At 33.2% G+C, this 16,417-nt stretch overlaps 1 protein-coding gene across 13 annotated transcripts in view; it reads left to right on the plus strand.

The window, feature by feature from the left end:
* The window catches only part of PICALM (phosphatidylinositol binding clathrin assembly protein), a 106,687-nt gene that overhangs the window by 62,763 nt on the left and 27,507 nt on the right, over positions 1-16,417 (plus strand). For 9 of the 13 annotated variants that reach the window (XM_059930630.1, XM_059930629.1, XM_059930635.1 and 6 more), the window contains 5 exons: positions 3,176-3,261; positions 5,138-5,261; positions 5,534-5,670; positions 7,852-7,955; positions 13,162-13,311. In XM_059930630.1, the coding sequence (XP_059786613.1) occupies positions 3,176-3,261; positions 5,138-5,261; positions 5,534-5,670; positions 7,852-7,955; positions 13,162-13,311 (601 nt within the window). The remainder of the gene's footprint in view (positions 1-3,175; positions 3,262-5,137; positions 5,262-5,533; positions 5,671-7,851; positions 7,956-13,161; positions 13,312-16,417) is intronic. The other 4 variants (XM_059930639.1, XM_059930640.1, XM_059930637.1 and 1 more) reach the window with 1 other exon arrangement.

Here is a 16,417-nt window from a genome sequence, read left to right on the forward strand (position 1 = left end):
TTTTGATATATTGCTGACAATTGTTCTAACACTATTACCGTATAAAATCTACTCATCTCTTATATTGGTGGAGCTAGCCACTACTCTCCTATTCCTTTAGTTTATTCTCTTTAATCTCTCTTTGTTTCTCATCATTATCATTATCAAAAAAAAGAAAGAAAGAACTGAACTTAGAGAATGGTATTTTAAAAACAAAATTTTCAGTATACTATTGGTAGAGAATTATCTTATACAGGATTTATTTTTCCTGTTTTAAACCTTCCACTTTGGCTCTTTGACTCAGGTAAATATATTAAATTGGGATAAACCTCAAAACATGATGCTGGGTTAAGAGAGCAGGCTTTGTCTAAGTTTGAGTCCTGGCTGTTCCACTAGCTGGCCCTGTGATTTGGGGAAGTTACTCTCTATGCTTCAGTCTCATCTCTAAAATGCAGATACTACAATACCCATCTCATTAGGTATTTGGGAGGATTAAATGAGTTAATATCTAAAAAACATTTAGAGCATTAAGTACTCAATGTTAGCTATTATAATATTATTTTTATCATCATTATCTTCTAAAAATTTCTGGAAAGGAAACTTTAAACCTGAAGTTCTGGCCTTTTCTGGTGTTTGTTGACTGAGTATTAAGAATGAAAGTACCTGGCATAAACTATCCTTATGTATCAAGGTTCTTACTGTTTTTCTCTGTACTCACTTGTTCTGATTCATCCCTATGATCACCAGGCTAAGAGCATGCACTAGATCTAGTTATGGATTGTATGTAAATAAAAAATTTCTGCATATGCCCACATGAGATAATTGACGTCATTAAGATTAAGCACATTACTGTAGGCTAAATGTGAGAAGAGGCATTGTTTGAACAATATGTAGTATAAGCTGATTTGGCAGTTTCAGATACGCCATTACCCCATTTGTCATGTGAGCTTCACCTATCTTTGTTTAAAAAGCATCAGCCTCAGGTCAGACTGTTATCATGTGTCTGTACTTTAATATTCATGGTATTGTGATTGGGTAGGGTTGGCCAGCCTGTGACCCTCCATCCCTCCCTCTTCATTGATGATCTCTGAATGATTCAGAAAATTTTCAAGTGAATTAAAACAAAGCTTTTTATACTTTAGGGAAGATGGTAGTTAAACACAAGAGAGGAAATTTGAGATTATTTATTCTTTTTTTTTTTGTTATAAATTGCTCTTTTTAGGATGTGAAGCATCACATTTCCTTCACTCTTTGTAATGTGGGTTTGACTTTTAAAGAATAGCCAGATACATTTAGAAGGGATTTGGGAAATAGTTTATTAATTATCATAACTAGGTAGTTTAATATTTGTAAGCACAGCTTAAACCCTTCAGAAAAAAATAAAGTACAGTTTAAATGACCACAGTTTTAATTTAGGATTCTGTAGCATAGTAGTTAGTATCTAGGCTTTCAGATCGGACAAACCTTGCACACTATGTTAGCTCTTGCTATGTATCAGATATGTGATCTGGGACAAGTTGCGTAATTTTCAGTTTCAGGTTGTTTATTTGTAAAATGGATATGTAGTGTCTTTCCCATAGAGTCAGTGATTACATACAAGGTAGCTTGCACAGTGCCTGTGCTGTTACAGGAGCTTTTAAAATGTTAACGGCTATTGTTAACATTCTCATCATCATCTCCGACAATAGCTCTTGGGACAGTAGTTGGCCTGCTGATTTGTTGGGGTTGAGGGAGTGCACATGTGTTCTCAGATCAACGAAGAAGTCAATGTTTTCTACCATATCTTTCTTGTGCTAAGGTCTTGATATGTAGAGAGAAAATACAGGATGAAGGAAATTGTTCAGGTCATAATTGGCAGAGAAGTTGGCTAGTATTGTCTCTTCCAACTGTTTTTGGATCCCTGTAATTGAGAAACTCTATCTGAAATCCTAAAGAATATTTGATGTAAGCCACTGATGTATTTGCTTCACTTAAAAATAGTGAACAATTCCTTTTCAGATCACAGAAAAGATTTCCTTTTGAAAGTAATTAACTGTTCATATTAAGTTGAGATTTGACATGTAGACTGAGGGTTTAAAGCTAGTCTTTAAAAAAAATTGAGGTAAATATCTATTTGAATGAGGATTGATAACCATTAACACTTGTGTAATCAACACCCCATTCAAGATATAAATCAGTTCCACCACCCCAATCCTCCTGTCCCCCTCCAGTCACTCCCTAATCCGCTCCACACAAATCACTATTTTGAATTCTAATAGAATAATTTGTATCAGATTTTGAATTTAATATAAATGGAATCATGCAACTATTTTCATATCTGGCTTCTTTTGCTCATCATAATGTTTTGAGATCTGTCCATATTGTTGAATATACCATTGATTAATTCTTTTTAATTGCTGAATAGTATTCCATCATGTGAATTTACCACAATTTTGTTTATTTTCTAAATTGGAAAATTTGGAAATTTTTGGATTATTTGCAGTTTTTTAACTATCATAAATAAAGCTGCTTAAAACATTCTTGAACAAGTCTTGTGGAGATAACGTTTGTCTCTCTCTTGAATAAATAGCTAGGAATAGAATTGGGTAATTAAGGTAGTTGTATATTTAACTTTATTTTTTTTTAAAACCCATAGCTTTTTTCAAGGGTGGATGTACTCCCACCAGCATTGTATGACAGTTGCATTTGTTCTGTATCTTCATCAACATTTGATATTACTAGTCTATCTAACTTTAACTATTCTAGTGGGTAAGAAGTTATATCTCACAGTGATTTCAATTTGTGTTTCCTTGATGTTAGTCTTCAGTTTCATTTGTCAATAACTATTCAGAAATAGTGTTTGGACATTTTCAATTACTCAGTGAGTAGTTATTAAGTACCAGGACCATGCTCAACAGTATGTCTGTTTTTTAGGGTTGTGTTTCTATTTAAAATTTAAGTTAAATATAGAAAATTCTAAGATTCTCTTAATGTTTCATGTTCACATAGTCTTAGTTTTTATATCTTTATGTTTGTTAATACTCCTTACCAGGTCATGCTTATGTAATAAAAATAATAGTGTCATTCTTAGGTGGCTGAAACTACACTGTTAATTAGATCATGAAGAATATACCTATTTATTTTTATTGCTCTCCTGTGTTAGACGATACTTGATTTATTTTGACAAAGGAAAGTCTTAATATTTGTACAATTTTAGGCCCCCAGCAGTCTTCTTGATGCTTTGGAGCAACATTTAGCTTCCTTGGAAGGAAAGAAAATCAAAGATTCTACAGCTGCAAGCAGGTACATTATTCTTTGTGGGGCAAAGAACAGTAGTGATGTTTCTGAGAAAGTAGATGAGTCTAGCTGCAAGTTCCAAGTTATTGAACTTCCCTTTATCTTGATTTAACCATTTGTAAGTTGGTTTAACAATAGTATCAACTTCAGAGAGTTGCTGTTAAAGATTAACACGTAAGTTTTTGGGATAGTTCCTAATTTTCAGTAAATGTCAGCATCTGTTAAGATGATGGCAGTGAAAACTACGTGGTTTAGAATGGTGTTCACAGTGTCAGTATTTCTCTTAAAGATGAAATGCATAGGTTCATATGGTGTATTATAATTACAAGATGCCTTTTTTACAGATTTGACTAACCCTCACAATAGCCCTGTGAAGTATGCAGTAGTAATTCTGGGACTCAATCCTAGGATGTCTGACATAAGATTTCATCATCTTTCTCTAATGCCAGTTCATGGGGTTGATTGTGGACATATTTTAGTCATTCTGTTAGACTTTTAGCTGATTTCCAAGACCAAGACCAGCAAATTGAAAGTAATATAGATCATTGCTTATTGACCTTGTAATGTTATTTTTGTCTTGGTTAGTAACTTGAGCAATTCTCATGTTTTCTCATGAAGATTTCCTTTTAGCAGTATGAAGAAAAAATTTGTATGAAGTATAATGAGAACTCTCCTTCTTTTTGATTGTTGTTTTGGAACTTTTTTTTTTTTAGCAACAAAATTTAATTTGTAAAGGAAAATGTCATTACTGGATTTTAATGCTTTTTAATTGCAGATTTGTTCTTTGAATTTTCTAGTAGGTTTTTAGAAGTATAAGCCAAGTTATGAGGCCCGATTACTTGGGAAAGTAATGAAAAATATAGCCAGGTAGCTCAGGTACACCGATATACCTCATATGTTTTTTAACATAAAATTTTCTGAGTTTCTTGTATTTCTTCACAACAGTATTACTCTTCCTTTGTCTTCTGAGTTATATCTTTATATTGGCTCATTTATAAAATTGATTTTACATAAAATTTAGTTTTTCCACTTGTGTGCTTTGAGTAGAAATTAATGGTGTTTGGTGTGTGAGGAAAGGAAAATTAATAGCAGTCACTGAGGAGTAGTTTCCTGTTAGAATTCTTTACCACACATGTTTATTTTGCCTAGAATTAACATTTGGGAATTAAATGTTGGGGTTTATGATCTGGATAAGGTTTTGATATAAGGGAAGTGAGGTGGTTTGCTGTGAATCCACCAGTAAGGGATGATGCATTGTGCATATATAATATGTTTGAAAAGAATATTCTAGCTTGGCAAAAGGGTAGCAGACAGAAAGGGGATGCCAGATGGACCAGTGACTGGAATGAAACTGATCTTCCTTTGAGAGAACCTGTGGGTCCTCTGGGAATGACATCTTTGGGTGTTATTATAAGGGAAACATACCTAGACATACATTATTTATTGCTGGTACTTATGTTTTAGTATTCTGTAGTAGTACTGCCAAACCCAGGCTGTAAATTAGCAGAAGATCATTTCCTATGAGAAATTCAGTACTTTTTACCCGTCAGGGTTTTCCTAGAAGTATGTGAGCTCTTCTCTAGTTGTATTGGTTCCCTACCTTGGGGCTTGGAAGAGGCAACGTCCCTCACCTTTACTGTGAACCCTTTCCAAAGTCTAACACTTACTTTAAAAAAGTAAATGAATGTATGTGTAGATCAACTAATTTCTAATAATCCTCTAGGTCAGTGGGTAGAATATTTCATCTGAAGTACACGTTTTGACTCCATAAGTTTAGTTCATAATTATGGTGCCTCTCTATGGCTAGCTTGCTAGACCATTTCATAACCAGTGAAATAAATGTTTGGCAAAAAACCAAATTACCTTTGTCTGATTATCCTAGGGCGACAACACTTTCCAACGCAGTCTCTTCCCTGGCAAGCACTGGCCTGTCTCTTACCAAAGTGGATGAAAGGGAAAAGCAGGCAGCATTAGAGGAAGAACAGGCTCGTTTAAAAGCTTTAAAGGTAGGTGTGTGCATTCTCTTTATTTGGGGAAACAAGTATAGGAGTTTATAAAGTAATTGGGACTTCTGTACAGACTAACAGTATTTAATAAATATTTGTACAAATGGGGTGAAATTCAGTAGTCTAATTTTTCATCCTCACATTGAATGACTGGCAAAACAGGGAATACCTTTCTGCTATCAAAACAAAATTAGAAAATGCTTTTTTTTTTCAGAGGCCATACAAACAAATCTGGTTTCTGGATTCCTTATGGTAGTTCCCTTTCTCAACAGGAACAGCGCCTAAAAGAACTTGCAAAGAAACCTCATACCTCTTTAACAACTGCAGCCTCTCCTGTGTCCACCTCAGCAGGAGGTATAATGACTGCACCAGCCATTGACATATTTTCTACCCCTAGTTCTTCTAACAGGTAGGTGGAGTGGTTAATGATTACCTTTGAATACTTAGGCTTAAAGACTTCTAACAGAAATTTTGCAGAGTTTTTCAGGTTTAGTTTGATACATGATTTTGTAATCATAAATTCACACAAAGGAGGTAGTGATAAATGGTGGTAGTGGTATAATAGCTAAATATAAAGTGATAGACTTTATATTTCGAATGTTTAAGAAATGGGATATGGCTGAATGATAGACTTATACCAATTGGAAAGGTGGTGGGTTAGTTCTGGGCAAACGTTTCATTGTAAAAAAAATTAACTATAGTTAAACACATTTGTGAAGTGTCTAATGGTTCAAGACCCTGTGTATAACTCTTGGATATGTATGTATGATATGTATTTCAGGATATCCTTTCACTGGATGTTAAATGTTTTTCATTTCTAGTCCCTGGTGTTAAACTCAGTAATCTGGAACACAATGAGAGTTTAGTTGCCAGATTTCTGTGGTATTGAAGCCTACCAGCCCAACTTCAAGCTACTTAACAATAGGAATATTATATTTCCAGGCAAATTAGAATAACTGGATTTTTCTAAATTCCTCCTATGTTTTACCTCAGAGTGGTTTAGAGAAGTTTGAAATTCAGATTCTGGTTTGAATCCTCGTTCATTTATTTCTTAATCTTTTTTTTTTTTTTTTTAAACCTCAGTTTCCAAGCAAGGTAATGTATGGTATGGGTCAGTGGTTCTCATTCTTTACCTAACATTAGAATCACCTGGAGGGTTTATTAAACCACAGATTTCTGAGCCCCGCCTGTAGGGTAAGGCCCAAGAATTTTCATTTCTGCCAGGGTCACAGGATCACTAGTATAGGGTTTAACACAGTGCTTAGTGCATGGTAAATGCTACATAGAGAGTGATAGGGTGTTTTGTTTGCTTGTTTTTCTTTATTTTGTTGTTGTTGCTGTTTATTTTATTAACTCATCCTTAAACGGTGTTCCCTTCCACCTACCGACTCCCTTCACAGCTCAGTGTAACTTTTACTAACTCAGCTGCTACCTGCTCCCTAAAGTCTTAGTAGATGTTGAATTTAGCTATGTGTTTCTCTTTCAGCTTTATCTTTTTGTTTGTTTTGATTTTTGTATAATACTTCCTTAGTCCCCAATAACATTGAATCCATTAAGTGTCAAGTTTTTCACTTAGGGACCTTAAAAAGAAGTCTGTCTTAGCTGGGTAGCGGGATGGGGGTAAATGGAAAAGAATGTTGACGGTTTGAGGATGAAACAAATTATTAGATAAAGAACTAATCTTTTTATTTCACTTAATACCCTCAACATTTTCACCTTTTTAATAGTAATTGAAGACAAACGTACAGCCTATTACAGAATGCTTATTGCATATTCTGTATTTTTCCCCAAAGCACTAAATGCATTTGTATTTTGATTTATCTACTTATAAAACTATGTTTTACATCTGAAAGATATGTCTTCAAAACTTTTTGTTTTTGAATAAGTGTAAGTTAAAAATAATCTATGCTGAGATACACATAATGCCTCAATTCATGGAAACTGGGATCTTTTTTGTGTGTTGTTCCTTAATCACATAACATGAAATATATTATGTAAGTAGTACTCCCCTGGAGTTGTGTAATGGGGTGGCTTTGTTGTAAATTTATATCATATATGCATGTATAATTTTTTCCATGTATTGTTGATATGTTGTTTGATATTTGAAGCAATAAAGTTAAGGTTAACAGGTATTTTACTTTGTAGGGGTATTGGTGTTGCAAATGTAATTGAAGTTCTTTGAAGATTAAGAGTAAGAAAACAAATTTCTTTTAAAAAAATTAATTGCCATGATGTTTCATATTTTAAAATTATGTTGTTTAGGTTCTAGGTTCTTTTCAATAAAGAAATTAGTTTTTTCCTAGGGAAGTCATTGATTCTTTCCAGAAGGGCTATTATTATTTGAATCCTATGTAAACTTCAGATATGGTATTTGAATAATTTTCCAGGCTTCCTTAGAAATATGCTGTTACATGAGGGGTATGCAACTGTTATCTTGCTGCACCTGTTCTTCCTTTGGAGATTTATATTATTGGGACTTTTTTTTCACTTTTCTTTTTAATGTTTTTATTTACTGAGGTGGATGAGGGGAGTGGCTAATGTAGCAAAGTTTATCTAATAAATAAAGCATCTTTTCAAAATATCTTCCTAGCACGTCAAAGCTACCAAATGATCTGCTTGATTTGCAACAGCCAACTTTTCACCCATCTGTACTTCCTATGTCAGCTGCTTCTCAGGTAGCAAGCACATGGGGAGGTAAGCATTAATGAACCTACTTTGTATGTTGTATAGGCATCTCCCTTCCCCATTCTGTGGGGTTTACTTGCCTTACACTTGATACATGAGTACTTGAAAAATATTAATATGACAGTGAAGTTGTTTTGCCCCTTGAAGACATTTCCATTCATTTATAAGTGCAATTTTGGAATGTATGTCCAATTAAATTATGAAATGAAGTTTAATGAAGATGAAAAAGGACCAAATGTATGTTTAATTGTGAAATCATTCTTTCAATGTTGAATTTCTGTTCTATTACCGGAAAATGTGTAATGGTTATCTTACCTTTGGTATAGAAAAAAAATTACTTGCAGAGGGGAAAACTCATCTAATAAAGTTCTAATAAAATTCTGATGGTGTTATCAGGCAGTGCACTATCTTCTCTGCAGGAATGTCATGACAAACTTTATGCTACTTGTATTTAAAATGTTGATTTAATTCAGACCTGTAAGATTTTGGTATTCAAAGAATTTTTCCCCTAGTACCCAGGAAAGTTTGCTGACCTTGAGTAGTTCTTTGATCTTAAGGTGACCGTATTATGATCATGACCTGGCATCTTTGAAGGAATGAGCCTAGTCCATGTCAATTTTTAAGCAGTTTTGCTTAGACATTTAGTATGTTTTCAAATCATTTCCTTTGTTTGGTTTTGGTACTTCTGTTTGTATTTATGTAAGTATCAATATTATTTTATAAACACTGAAAAATTATTTGGGAGGGAAAGATACTCTGAGAAAGGACACTGTCTAGAGAACCGTTAGAGAATGGCAAGCTACCTTAAAATTTATGTTGGCTCACATGTAAAATCTGAATTGATTGGCTTACTTCTCATAGCAGGATTCATTGTTCTAGTGAGTTTTTATGGTGTATAGACGTTTTCATCTTTATTTTAATGATTTGAGTTAATAACTTTTTTGGGGTTTTTTAATAGTTATTTCTTAAGACTATATTTTATATAATAGAATGTAAACTATGTGAAGGGAGGAGCTCTAAAATATTTTGTTGAGTGATATATCCCTGATGCCTAGAACACTTACTGATATATAACATGTACTTTGTAAATGTTTGTTGAATGAGTAGACATTTTCTTTTTGCGGGGGCAGTTTATTTCTGGTTCAAGACAGGGCAGGGAACAGGAATAGTGAAACACTAAAATACTAGATTTTTAGACTAATTTTGTGAGCCATAACTTGATTTTTAAAACGAATTGATTTTGAAAGCTAGTTTAATTCAGCTAAATTTTGAGATCTGGGAGTAATTTCTAAAAATGATAAGCTAGTTTAAAGTCAGTAAATATTTTAGAATTATTTATCTGAATGATCTGTAGATAGCAAATTAAGGTTAAGAAAGCAGTTTCTTAATATCCTAACGGTCATTACAATTTTAGGATTTTTAATCTGCCAAAATTTACATGCTTATTTCCTGCTTATTGTGAATTGCTTTAGGAAATGTTAGTAGGATTAACATGACCGTTTAAGCAGTTTTAGCTTGCTCACCTTTTAAAAAAACAAACCAGTTTTTCTAAAATTAAGGCTGAAAAGTTGTGCTTTTAGGTAGGTGAAAAATTTTACAGAAGGCTTAATGAGAACTAATATAACATTTCAATGAAACTGAGCTATGAAATGTTTTGTCTGGATACCATGTACAATTAATTCTAACAATGACAATTTAAAGTTTCTGCTTGGAATTATTGAGCTCGTAGATGAAGGCAGATAGACTGTTGTTACTGTGGGAGAATAATTTTAAGTAATTTCAGCCTGTAAAAATTGTTTTATATTCTGTTAGAAGAAATATTCCACGGCAATTTGTGTGTGAATACAGTGTGGGAGTACATTTAATCATGATTTCCTTTTCTATTTTAGGTTATTTTGGTTTGTGTACTATTTTCATCAAAATTTCCCCCATATTTTAACATTAGGCTTGCTGTGTACAAGTGACACTGTTAAACTGGTTAAAAAAAAAAGAAGTATTATCAAGTAAAGTTGGGAGCAGAGGCAGTAGCAACTGACTACTATTTTTCCAAAAGCTTACAATTATATACGAGGAAAGGACAGTGATCTTATATAAACCCCTCAATTTAAGAAGAATGAAATCTTGTCTTATATTTCATATAAAGATATTTGGCTTCTGAGTTGGTGATAATTTCAGTTTTGACTTGTGCCATAATTGGATAGTGGAAGAGTATTTTAAACCAAGAACTTTGAATACTTCCTAATTTTAGTCATTGTATTGTTCATACCCATGACATTCAGATTAAGACTTTTTACTTTATTTTTAAAATTAAAGTTACTAAGATAAATAAATAAATCTTTTATATAAAAAGCTTTGATCATAACAGTAAATTCTAAAAGGCATTTTTTTTGATGTTAACCATTTACCTGAACGTTTGAAATATGTAGCATTTTACATCATGCTTTTATAGTATGTGACAAAACAAAGGTATGCTTTTTTTTTTTTTTTTGATAATTCTAAAATCTTTTTCTGTGCTTTCCTTGCTCTCATTTGCTAAAAATGGGTGTTAACAACAGATCTGGTATTTAATTTAGTTCTTATCATAAGCACCACAGAAAGGACGTGTATTTCCAATCATAGCTAGGTTGGTGATATAGAGTTAAGAGGAGGTAAAGTTCGTATGTTTATGTGAGAGGCATTTTAAGTTTCCACCTAAAAATGAACGTTGAAGAGAGAGAACACAAGCTCTCCTGTTTCTCTCATTGCATTATTAGTGAGCCTTTGATTTTTCAAGAAATGGTCTGGAATCTAAACAAGCACTTGGTGTTGAATACTAATATCTTGAGATATCAGTTTTCATCACCATGAAAACTTTGAGTTACAGCAAATCTAAAAATATACAGTATTACCAGGTTAAGTACACTGTTGTATATTTTAAGCAAGATTTCAAAATTTAATTCAGGCAAAAAAGAATGACCCATTCTGAAGTTGAATTTGTTTTACTCTCAGCTGGCATGAGACACACAACACTATGAAAACACTCAATTTTCTGTGAATAAATGTAGATATCAAATATTTACCTCAAGACTGTAATATGACTGGTACTATTTTTGTTTTAATTTTTTGGATTATTTTTCTATGACTCTAATGTAACATAAAATTAAACTTTCAAGTGAATAATGACAAAAATAATGGAAAAAAGTATTTATTAAAAGTATAAGGAATTTTAGAGTTGCCAGTCTGATAAGTACAGTTTAAGTTGGAATAGCTGGAACATTATTACTACTTTTTTTTGTCTTTAATGAATTTGAATTAATCATTTATGGTATAGTAGACTAACATCATTTAAAATGATGATGATGATTTAAAAATCATCATCTAATCTAAATGATGTTAATCTGCTACCCATAGTAGTAGTGTTTTGTCAAGGTAGATTAAGAGCTGGTTTTTCTTATTGTCTGACTGATCTAAATATACAGATTCACTTATACATTTCTGCATATTCTTCTTTAGGACGTTTCATATAATAGGAAATGATTGATATTAAGCGCTTAGGTAAAAAGTGTCAATCAATTGATATTAAGCGCTTAGGTAAAAAGTGTCAATCAATAGAATAGCAGATAACTAGTAACTTTTTCCAAACATGTCTTTTCTCATGAACCTAATAGATCTGTTGTAGAAATGTGTGTACTCTTTTTGAATGACTTCTCTCATGACTTCTTTTGCATGGAAAACCAGAGAGAAGTTTTGTGTTACTTGTCCAACAAAGTATGATGTACTTTAAAAACTCCATGCCTCTATCAAATATTTAAAAGTAGTACTTTCAACCAAACTGGTCAACTCTAAACTTAACGCAACTCCTTTCTTATACAAGGAGTTAGAGCGGTCATCATTACATTTTTATTTTAGTACAAAAAAATGAATCTTATTTTTGACTATTTTCTGCTTTTTATTTCTGAATTATTTTTTTCTGATTCTTTTCCCCCATTGTTCCATTTATTGAGAAGTGGAGGGGTGGGAAAGATGTTTAACATGATTATTTGAGTTAGAATAGTACATCAGTGAGTTTTGATATGTTTGTAGGACTTCATACAATGACCTCAATATTATCTTGATATTTTTCTTTTTAAAGTTGCAGTTGCATGATTTGTAGAACACTAGCTTTGAATTTATTGACTTTAAGGATAAAGTGTGCCTATATTGTTTTGCAGAAGCTGATCCTTAGGCCATTGCTTCCTTATTGTTTTATCATACAGTCTTAGAGTAAAATACAGTGCTTAATATTGTATTCTTAAGTAAGGACCAGAAACTAGACTAGAAGAGGCAAGAACAGGCGCTGGTTGGAAGTACAGGAGTATCTTTTCATTTTTAATTGTGTGATAAGAGAAAAAATTATGACACTATATTTTCCCTGCTCTTTATTTTTTCTTCTCCCCATTTACTTAAGGTATGATGAATGGCTTTCAGTCATTACAGTGACAGTTATCTTGAATGAGATGTAGGTATAGTAAATATGTGATTCTAAATTTGATAATAAAGTACATATTTGGTACCATTCTAGTAGGGAACAATACTTTCGTTATTCCTTCCAAATCATTTAGGCTTTAAAACTCATAGCTAGGCCTTCAAAGCTAATCCCAGTCTACTGGGATGGCCAGTCTTTTGTCTCGGTTCTTAATTTTTCTAAAATTCCTTTCCCATCATTAGACCTTTTCTTCGTCTTTATTATTTTGTTTCCTACATCTGAACCTATACAAGAGTTTATATTCACATGTTAGAAACCCCTAATTCCCTTTGGTTTTTGAAATACTGCCTATTCCACATTTGAATTAATTATTTATATCAATTATGTGAGTAAACGTAGCTATGCCACCAGAACTGATACACCCCCACCTTGGGTGGGGAACACGGTTCAGGGTAGATGGCTCTTTTATAGAAACATTTTTGTTCTTACATATCTTCTTTTTTAACTACATGACTGTTGGCTTTCTGATGTAAAGCAGATCTGGCCTTCGTATGCTACTGTTGTTATGGACACATAAGTGTTTTTTTCTGAGGGTTCATTTTAAAATATGTTAAATGCATTTCTTCTATCTTGGTGATTAGATTTGATCATTTGCATTTAGATTAATAATAATATAGCTACTACTTTTCACTTTGCATCTTTTGACTGATTACAATACTAATTAATTTACTTCCTTTCTTCATTTTGCTATAATGCACTTGGACTGCACAGATCCTTTCTCTGCTACTGTAGATGCTGTTGATGATGCCATTCCAAGCTTAAATCCTTTCCTCACAAAAAGTAGTGGTGATGTTCACCCTCCCATTTCTTCAGATGTATCCACTTTTACTACTAGGACACCTACTCATGAAATGTTTGTTGGTAAAGTACCATTTAACCTTTCTTTCCAATTAATGTTTATACTGCCTAAGTATTTTTTTTAACGTATCCATTATTTTTAAAGCACTGCAATAATTACTTTGTATTTTAATAACAAATTTTAAAGTAAACTAAGTAACAATAGTGTAGTGAGATTTTTTACGCCAGTATCCCTAATTTTATTTAATGCAGGTTTTTAGGAAAGAAAATTTCCTTTGAAATTGGACTTTGTTTTGTTCTCTATCATACTGTAGCATCACATGCTACATCCTGTTTATTAGTTCAGAGAGGTGGTTATTAGGAGAGTTGATTGAAGGAGTAACATCTCTTAAACTTAGTTACGTGTTTATGTGTGCTTATATTTTTCCCTCTCTGCTTGAGAAAGAGGGTGATTATCACTCTTAGTAGCTTTCTGAATCTTTCTTTTTTTTCCCTTTTTAATTTCAAATAATGGTACAACTTTATATTGTCTAAAACCCACTATACCCTCTGTCCAATCTTAAGGGTCTCATTTCATTGTTAGCCTGGAGGTAGATGAAAAGTAGAAAATGAAAAGCAACTTGACTGAATAGCCTTAATTGTGGTATAAAAATCTATAAAAAGGCAAAATTTCATACCACAGTTGTACAAGGAAGAATAAGTTTTTAAGTACATACTAAACTGAAATAAATGTTTTTGAATCCTGCTAAAAAGATGCTAAACCCCCTTAAAAGATGATGAAAACTGCTTTTATTCAATTCAAAGAAACAACGTAAGGTGACACAAATTTAAATCTTTGATTAAAGCAGCATGCAGAAAGTCATCTGTGTACCCTAGGTAGATCATGTGGCCATATTCTGTTAGATATATCTGAGAGAGGGGAGGATGGAAGGTGACTAGAAAGCAGTAGTTGGAGATCTGAGAAAGTTTCAAGGCAGGTGCTCCAGTTATACAACTAGCCTAATAGTTCTAAAGTGTAATTGTTGGTTGCAATAATTCCTTTATTATATTGTAATACAGTTAAAAATCATATAAAAATTAATTGAAAGTAAATTATACATTTTGTTGCTCTAGAAATTTGTCAAATGGAGTGCCTTTTTGCTTGGTAATAAGGGGTAACTAGAGTTATCTTTGGAGTGTTCTGTTGGGGTGGTGGTTTTTTAGGTTTATCTTTTTGTATTTACTGAATATGAATAGTCTGTATATTGTAAATATGGCTGTTTGTATCTTTTTAAGTCAGTTGCCTTAATTTGGGGATATGAAACAGATACGGCTTTGCTTTGGGACTATATATTTAGATCTTTTAGGTCAGAGCGCAGTGCATGGGCTTCAGGATGTCACATCTGTATCCCCTGAAGGGGGACAGAATGGAGGGCAGTAACCTTAAGTGCTGAAGGTTGTAGCTATTTCACATATAAACAAAAACAGAGTAAAAATATATAAAAGTCATGTGAGAGAGTTAATTATTATTTTGACTTTTCAAGGAAAACCTGTAATAAGAGGAATATACTAGAAATGTCATATTCCTAATGTTTTTTAAGTTTAAGGCCTATGATTTGGGGCAAGAGGAAGACCAGAAAGCAAAGCAGATTAGTAAAGCTGATGGCTGTATACTCCAAGGTCAGTCGGTCCATTTGAAAATTAAAATCATAGAATTGGTGATTTAGTGTTTGCAAAAACCTGCAGAAAATGTTTGGTCCAGCTCTCAACTCTCATAGTGGTAACAGAACATTATTACCATTTTATGGATGCATCACCTGAGTCCTAGAAAAGTTAATCAGGATAACCGAGCTAGTGGGAGCAAAGCCTAAAGCAGGAGACAGCAGCGTTGCTCTGCAGTGCTCTTTCCCTTATGGAAGTGCAGACTTTCATTTAAACCCTTATCTTCCTCTTTCTGAGGGCAAATAATACAAATGAAAGTATGAAGTATATTTTTTAAAAAAAAATCACATCTGCCAAGTTTTGTCATTAGAGAAAAATAATTTGTTAAATACTTTTTTTTTTTTTAATGAAAATGAGTGCAGAAGGGGAAATTAAAAACCACTGATGTCAAACCATTAGGCATTAGTCTAGAATAGGGGTCAGCAAACTTTTTCTTAAAAGGTCAGATTGTAAATATTTTTGGCTTGTGAGCCACACGATCTCTTTCGCAGCTGCTCAACTTTGACATTATAGCATGAAAGCAGCCGTAGACAAGACATAAACACATGAGCTTGGCTGTGTTCCAGTAAAACTTTATTTACAAAGACAAGCAGCTGTAGTTTGTTGATGCCTGTCCTAGAATAGACTTTTGAATAAGTCTTTCAGTGCAAGTTGAAAGTTCCTGAGAAGTAGAGTTGTATAATAAAAATTCCAATACTTTCTTACTCAGAGTAGTAAGAGCATGAGAGGACCACCCAAGGTGTGCCATTCCTGGCACTGCATCATCTAATTAGCCACTAGCCACATGTCATCATTTAAAGGTTAATTAAAATTAAATGTTAAATAAAATTAAAATTTTACTTCCTCACTTGTACTAGCCACATTTTCGTTCTTCAGTGGCACATGTGCCTAGTGGCTACCATAATGTATCATATGCATATATCTGCATATTGTGCGGATTTATAAAACATTTCTGTTATTAGGAAGCTCTGTTGGATAGTGCTCTAGAACAGTGGTCAGGAAACTTTTGGTGTAAGGAACCAGATAGTCAATACTTTAGGCTTTTATAGGATGCATAAAATCTTTGAGTTGTCATCTTTTCTTTTTTCTTTCTTTTTTTTTTTTTTTTAAAACAACCCTTTCAAAAGGTAAAAACCATTTTTAGCTCACATGGACATATAAAAATAGGCCCCAGGCTGTAGTTTGCCAACCCCTGCTCTATAGGATTAAGAACGACCAAGAACAATCAGAGTTAGCTATGTAGATACCTTCCAACCCTTCCAGGGGAGGACCTTGATTTGATGATATGACTCTCAGTGTACTTGGTAGCTTGTCCTCATTAAAGCTATAAGAATACTGAAACTTGTAAGTCAAGGGGAGTGGGTTGTGGTTCCAGCTATACCATGTTTGTGACCTTGTCTAGGCCTGCTTCCTCATCTGCAAAAGAAGACATTAGAAGACATGTTGGTATTGACTAAAAATCCAACTG

Source organism: Balaenoptera ricei, chromosome 8 (assembly GCF_028023285.1).
Source record: "Balaenoptera ricei isolate mBalRic1 chromosome 8, mBalRic1.hap2, whole genome shotgun sequence".
In the NCBI taxonomy this organism is placed as follows: Eukaryota; Metazoa; Chordata; class Mammalia; order Artiodactyla; family Balaenopteridae; genus Balaenoptera; species Balaenoptera ricei.